General features: G+C 35.1%; 1 protein-coding gene across 3 annotated transcripts in view; it reads right to left on the minus strand.

Annotated features, from left to right (window-relative positions):
• Nucleotides 1-6713, minus strand: part of TRDN (triadin) — a 273616-nt gene extending 266903 nt beyond the window's left edge. For all 3 annotated transcript variants that reach the window (XM_073022439.1, XM_008007178.3, XM_038000956.2), the window contains exon 1: nt 6371-6713. In XM_073022439.1, the coding sequence (XP_072878540.1) occupies nt 6371-6392 (22 nt within the window). In that variant the 5' untranslated portion in view covers nt 6393-6713. The remainder of the gene's footprint in view (nt 1-6370) is intronic.
• Between the last annotated feature and the right edge of the window lie 323 nt (nt 6714-7036).

The raw sequence follows: 7036 nt of genomic DNA on the forward strand, positions 1-7036 counted from the left end.
CAATCAACTAAGTATTCTCTATATAAAACCAAGCCTGTCATTCATATTATACAGGGCAGGTGGGAACTGGGGACAGCAAAAGCTTAACCTTGACAAATCTTCCTAGAACTTTAAGTAAAATGGGGCCTAACTCCATAAACTTGACATTATTGTATGATGTTAATGCATAGTTGCCAGATGAAGATTTTTTCCCTACTTTGTTCTTTTTAAATGTGTTACATTAGATAACATGTATTTTTACAAAATACATTAAACATGTACCCAACGGGTTTCTTTTTGTTTGAAAGAAGAAAAGAATAATGTTTTAATACTGTCTTTGAGCTCCAACTAAGCATAAGTATAAAACCAAAAGTTTTGCTGGAAAATCTTAACCATTTTCTTTTCAAATTGATATATTCAACACAAAGGTCAATGTAGATGATTTTAAAATTGCTTAGTTTCACTGTTTTATGTTTCTCTCATATTAAATATTGTTAACTGATTAAAAATTAATGCAAACAGTATTGGAGACTTTAAGTCTCTACGGATTCCTAAGCCTTTAGTATAATAACTGAATAGCCTCAATTCGTTTTTGCATTGTAAAAGTAGCATGAATTTTAAATTACTGTCACAATGATGACCAAAAGTAAATAGGAAAAAAAAAAAACATACATTTAAGCTGATAAACAGAACATTTTCATGGATACTATGTGCTTATGGGATGGGAGAAAAATAGTTCCTATTACAAATAGTAATAAAAACTATAAGAAAAAGCTTCTTAGTGGAACCTAAAAAGGGCTGACACTACACAGCTATATTTTCTGCTCATTGTCACTGCAAATTTTGCATCATGGATGATTTGCACAATTTAAAAAGCATAAAGTTAATTTGCCAAATAGCATGATCCTGTAAAATTTTTAAAAATTCCTCTGGCCATACTATTTTTAATTAACCAAGTTCATGACCCTTCTTGTGAGGCTCCTTCCTCCCCAGACCAAGAGTGGAGATAGTGCCTGAACCCCAATTTCTGACTTAAGTAAAACTCCATGCACTTACTACTCTATCACACTCTCTTTTCTTAATGCTTCTTTCTCTTAGCTCTGCACTATATTTTCTCTCTGATTTTCAGTGAACTATACTCTCCTGGTTTTCAAAATTGCTTTTTTTTCCCTCCTTTTTTCCTATTTTCCTAAAGTCAACTTGAGCAGTAAAGAACAAGAAGTTTCAGAGTCAGACTAATCAGGTTTATTTGATACCTGCCTTTCACAGTTTCTGTGATATTTCAAAGAGATAGTCATACAAAAGCTTCATACTTAATACCCTGTCAATGAACGCAATGTTCCAAGCCATAGCAATTTTTAGAACTACTTTTTCTTGCATCATGTTGACTCCTTAGGCTTTTGAATTGTTCTCAGGTTTTCTCATGACCTATCTCAAAAACAAACTGTTTCTAATTATTGTCTCTAATTAATGTCACCAATAATATGAAACTTCTTGTTCTTTATTGCAAACATCACATCACCTCTTTCATAAATATTTGAATGTGTATCTCCAAATAATAAGTAATTTTAAAACACAACCACAATACAGTTATCCCACTAAAAATATAATTATTAAGGTTATCTAACATCCAGACTGTATTAAATGTTCACTTATTTCATTAGAATTTTTTAAGGTTGTTTGCTTGAATCATGATCCCATCATTACACACATTGTGATGGGTTGCTAACTTTTTACATTTCTTTTCATCTATTCTCCAGATTTTCTTGTTTTTGTTCCCAGGAACTTATTTGAAGTAACTCGGTTGTCTGTACTGTAGCAGTTTCCATAGCCTACTGCCTACTATGGTGTAGATTTTAGTATATTCCTCATGCCTCTATTTCTTAAAAATTGGAAGCTGTGTATTTCCTTTTTCTTCCCTCCTTTCTTGCTTTCTCCTTTCTTTCTAGTCAGCAGAGTCAGTTCTAGCTATCATTTTACTGGTTGGTTGGGTTTTGCCTTATATTTTGCCAATAGTGTGCCTTTTTTGTGGCTTCCAGACTTTTATCCATGGGTCTGTGCATTGCCCTCAAGTGTTGCATAATGAAAAAATCCAATCTTCTACTTAAACAATCCATGCACAAATCTTTTCATTTAACTGTGACTTTCACCGTCGTGGTCCTCCTCTTTTGAATAGGCTATCTTTCTAATGTCAGTTTTAAAATGTACTTATGAGACTAAAAATAATACTTTATATGTGGTATGTTGTTTTATCAGGAAAATGAAGAACATCCCCTGGAAGTAACCACGGCTTGAAACTAGTGCTACAATCCTTTGTACCCCCAGGTCATCCCCACTTAAGCCAGAGCAGTTGCCCTTTGCTTTGACGAGGTAAATGAAGAAACATAGGTTGGACCACCTCATAATTTCACCATCTGTCACGCTAGATGATATAACTTGTTTGCCTAGTTGTTAAGTAGTCTGGCTGTGATTTCTTGAATTTTTTTTTTTTTTTTTTTTTTTTTTTTGAGAGAGCAACCGTGAGTAATCTTGTGCTGCAGAGTCTATGGGAGCAATGCGGTGTGTAGAATATAAATGACCACTTTTGCTCAAATTTTGAATATCAAATCCTCTCTGAGGTTTGATTGTTATAGAAGCAGTGAAATGTGATTCGGCTAATGGTAAGGAAAGAATTCCATGCATAGTACAATAATTTTTCTCCTGAAGCCTGAGGTTATATAATGGTTTATAAGTTGACAGTTTGACATAAGCTCTTCTAGCATTTTAAATAAAAAGCTTTCTTGAACTAAGTGTTCTAGTAAATACTAAGTTAATTATATATAGGATTCCCAGCAACTTGGACACATTACATTGCAAGGAAGATAAAGGACTATTTATAGCCCTAAACCTGTGTGCTGTTTGAGTGTAATCCAGTCTGGGCCTGATTCAACCTCCTAAATGTAACATGGTCCTAGTGTAGGCTCTAACAACAACCTAATTGACCAACCTAACAGTCTCACACAGCAAGAAGACATATCCAATATGACTCTGTGGTCAGGCATGGTTATGAATCCTGGCTATATCACATACAGTTGCGTGAATTCTAGCACATTCTTTAAACTCTCTCAACCTCAGCTTCCTATTCTCTAAACAGCAATAATACTAGCCTTTATCTCATTTGGTGACCGTGAAGATTAAATGAATATTTATCAAGCTTAATACAGTGCTTGACATCTTATGTCTTCAGAATAAATGTAAGTTGTTATCATTGCTGTTATAATTATCTTTATTAATTTATTGTGCCAGAATCAAAGGTGTTATTACTCTAAAATCCTTTGGGGTTCAACTTTGTCCTATTTCTAATTTATCTATTGCTCTGTACCTGAAACACAATTCTGTAATTAACATTATTTCCTTTCTTCCACTGGATGAAGTAAGCCAGCTTGGAACCTGCAGTGGAAATTGATGTGAGCAGCTAGGTGAGGTTATAGGCACGGCATCACTGTAGTTGAATAAGCTATGGGATGAGGCACAGGAGGCATGAAATGTATCCTCAGGTCTCTCCTAATTTCCCATGACCATCAGAGAGTCATATAATATGTATGAGCCTCGTCTTCCCAAAACCTGAGATGAGGACAGTTGACTAGAGCTTTCTAAGGTAATGAGTTACCTCTTATATTCTTAAGTGCCACAAACTGTTTTGTTTGTGTGTGTGATAAATGGATGGAAATTGTAATTGATAGGTGGCATAGGTCTACTGATACAGTGCTTGCATTTCAGTAATATGTCCAAAAGTGATTGCAAGCCCCAGGCGTGGTGGTTCATGCCTGTATTCCCAATGTTTTGGGAGGCAGAGACAAGAGAATCTTGGCTTGAGGCCAGTAGTTCAAGTACAGCCTGGTCAACATAAGGAGATCCTGTCTTTACAAAAATAAAGCAAAAAAAATGTTAGCCAGGCATGGTGGTGCACACCTGTAGTCCTAACTACTTCTGATGCTGAGGTAGAAAGATTGCTGGAGCCCAGGAGTTTGAGACTGCAGTGAGCTATGACCATGCCACTGCATTCTAATATGGGTGACAGAGAAACTCTGCTCTAAAATAAATAAATAAATAAATAAATAAATAAATAAGTGGTTGAGAAAGAAATATAGCAGATGAAATAAAATAAGACTATTCCAGGCTCAGAAAATAGCCTGTACCAAGGCATTGTACAAAGGTATACCTTTTATAAAGGACTGGAGGAAGGCAATTGTAGCTAGGGCACAGAAAGTGAGAATTGCCAAGGTAACATGAAACTGTGTAGTAAAGCAGTGTGCAAAAAACTTTAGATATCCTCAAAGAATGACTGTGCTACCTTAAAAGATAACTCCATTTGAGTTGACAGTCTAATTTTCATTTGAGAAATATTATTAATAAATCACTCCAGAAAATGAAAAAAAGTACATAATTGATGTTCAGATAATAAAGATCCTATGAACTGTTAAGACCCGGAAGTGGAAAATGACCATCACCCAGGAATTAGATGGTATTTCTACTTTTTAATTTTATTACTAATTCAATTACTTTTATGGGTGACTCCAGAAGGTCTTCTAAGACCCTTTTAAACCCCTGCAGAGTGGAGGCAGAAACAAAAGTTCTATTTCATAATCACGAATTTTCCTGTAAAAAGTCTTTTGAATCAACTGCAAGTTCTGCAGAACATAAGCCACAAACAAACCCAAGATGGTTTAGTCAACCGACCTCCTGAATCACCTGGGAGCCCAAACACTGAGCAGAGGTAGAGACACAGAAGATTAAGACACTCATAGCTATCTTAATAACTTGTGCAGAGCTAAGCAATAAGTTTTTATAGATAGCTTTCTTTAAGGCAAACTAAAAGCAACATGACACAGAATATTTAAGGAATAGGAAAAATGCTATTTATATTTAGTTAGCAAATTCTGAACTAAAATTGGTAAAGAGTAAACCTGATATCCTCTCACAGAAAAGAAAACACACACACGCGCGCACACACACACACACACACACACGAGATTTAAAGGGGCTGGCTTTAAATGTTAGTAATGCTGTAGTCTTCAGCAAGTCACAGAACATTTTAGCTACAGTTCCTTTTTCTGCCAAACTGAGATAATAATGCCTCCTTAATTGAACTGTGTCAGTTTTAAATAAGTAAACACACATAACATTCTGAGCAAAATACCTAACATGCAGAAATCTCTCAGTGATTGTTATTAATTTGGAGTATCAGACTGAAATCCTCAGTGTAAAGTACAAATAAGGCAATTCTTACAAATATTGACTGAAAATCTCCAACAGAAATTACTGTGTGTCCATACTAATTTCTACCCCCCCCCAAAAAAACACATATTATATCTTTCAGTTGTATTATTCAAAGCAAACCAGCACAGCATTTAACTTGGAAGTTGTTAAGAGCACCACCTGTCTGAGTTTCTTACAGCTGTCAGAAGCAAATTTTAGATCCACCTCCAAAATTTTACCTCAACTAGAACCAGACTGTGTCTGTACTCAAAGTATTTTAGTTTTGAAGGGCTTCTTCATTCTAAGAAATATGTACATATATATATATGAAACATATATGGAATATAAATATATATAACTAGCAACCATCAAATAGAAGATATGTATTATAATTATAGTATGTAGCTTTCAGTAAAGCATTGAAGCAGAAAATATTTATTGTAACATAAAGATAGAATTTACCATTTAGAGGAAAATGAAGAATGAATTTATGAAAAGAACCAGAATTCTAAACTTAATTACTTTATTTTAAAAATCATATTGATGCACAGTAAGTTTGTGGAATTCCAATCTTTATCTCTGAATTTCCATTAATGGTCAAATAAATACAAATTTTGTGGGAACACTTATGTCTTAAATTGTATATAAATCATATATATGTGTGTGTGTTTTACATACCCTAGTAGGAAAGGAAAAACAAACTTAAGGTCTCCATTCAAAAATATCATAAAGTAAAAATGCTTCAAATTACTTTTTAAGTTTAAGTAAGCATTAGTGTAATATTTTAAGTTCATCATGGTCTCCATCCTTGAAAACTTTGTAATTTTTGCTGGATAAGATATCATCCATCATGTTACATGACCATAGCTATTTATAGAGGTGTGAGTAACAACTGTTATCTAGTGGGGCCTTTGGTATAGCAGAGAACAGTTTCCACATGCAAAATTTAAGAGAAATCTCTTTTTGCTCCCCCAATATACAGATCTGGCAGCCTCTCAGCTCCTAAATCCACTTCTCAGATCCTGTATAGAATCATTGACCATGACAATTACCTTAAAGCAACATTTTAAATGGACACATCAACAGTCCATGTGGCTGTCAATTTGCATATTTTTTTTCCTTACTTGATACTATTGGAAAATGGTAGCAATACCTTCAGCAGTGATCTCGGTCATGGTGGTCGTCAAAAGTAAAAGTCAGTTGAAAAGTTCCCGTCAAGTAGCACTTTGCAGACTATTTGGGGATTTGAGAACTCTGGTAGAGGGTTCTGTGTCAAAACCTGGGGGCTCTTCTTTTTCCTGGCTGTTTCTGCTGCTTCTTTGTTGTCCTGTTGAACTTTGCCTCTCCTCTGCAGAGTTCTCCCCCTGGAATCAACCTAAGCCCTTTCCAAGCAGCACTTGTGGCTCAGCTAGAAGTATCAGCTTCAAACAAAAATAGCCTCATCTCCCTAGGACTCTTCAGCATGTTTTTTTTTTTTTTTTTTTTTTTTCCGGCACTCTAGAGGAACACACACAGAGACACACCAGCTCTCCAGCCCCAAAGAGAGACAGGCAAAAAAAAAAAAAAAAAAAAAAAAGAAGCAGCCAAATGAACTACAAAGTACCATCTAAGCCCACACAGTTTCTCTAAGACAATTACAGATCTTGGGGTCTATGTCAGAAAACATGAAGTAAAGAGTTGAAAGTAATCTTATCCATGAGAGCTCAGATTTATTCTTAGTGCTTTTCATGGTCAGAACATTCTTCTTTCCCTTATTTGGCTTGGGGAGGGTCCCAAATGTCTACCACAGGCAAACGGGAGGGTAGTCTTAAGTAATTTT

The sequence above is a fragment of the Chlorocebus sabaeus genome, chromosome 13 (assembly GCF_047675955.1).
Source record: "Chlorocebus sabaeus isolate Y175 chromosome 13, mChlSab1.0.hap1, whole genome shotgun sequence".
NCBI lineage: Eukaryota > Metazoa > Chordata > Mammalia > Primates > Cercopithecidae > Chlorocebus > Chlorocebus sabaeus.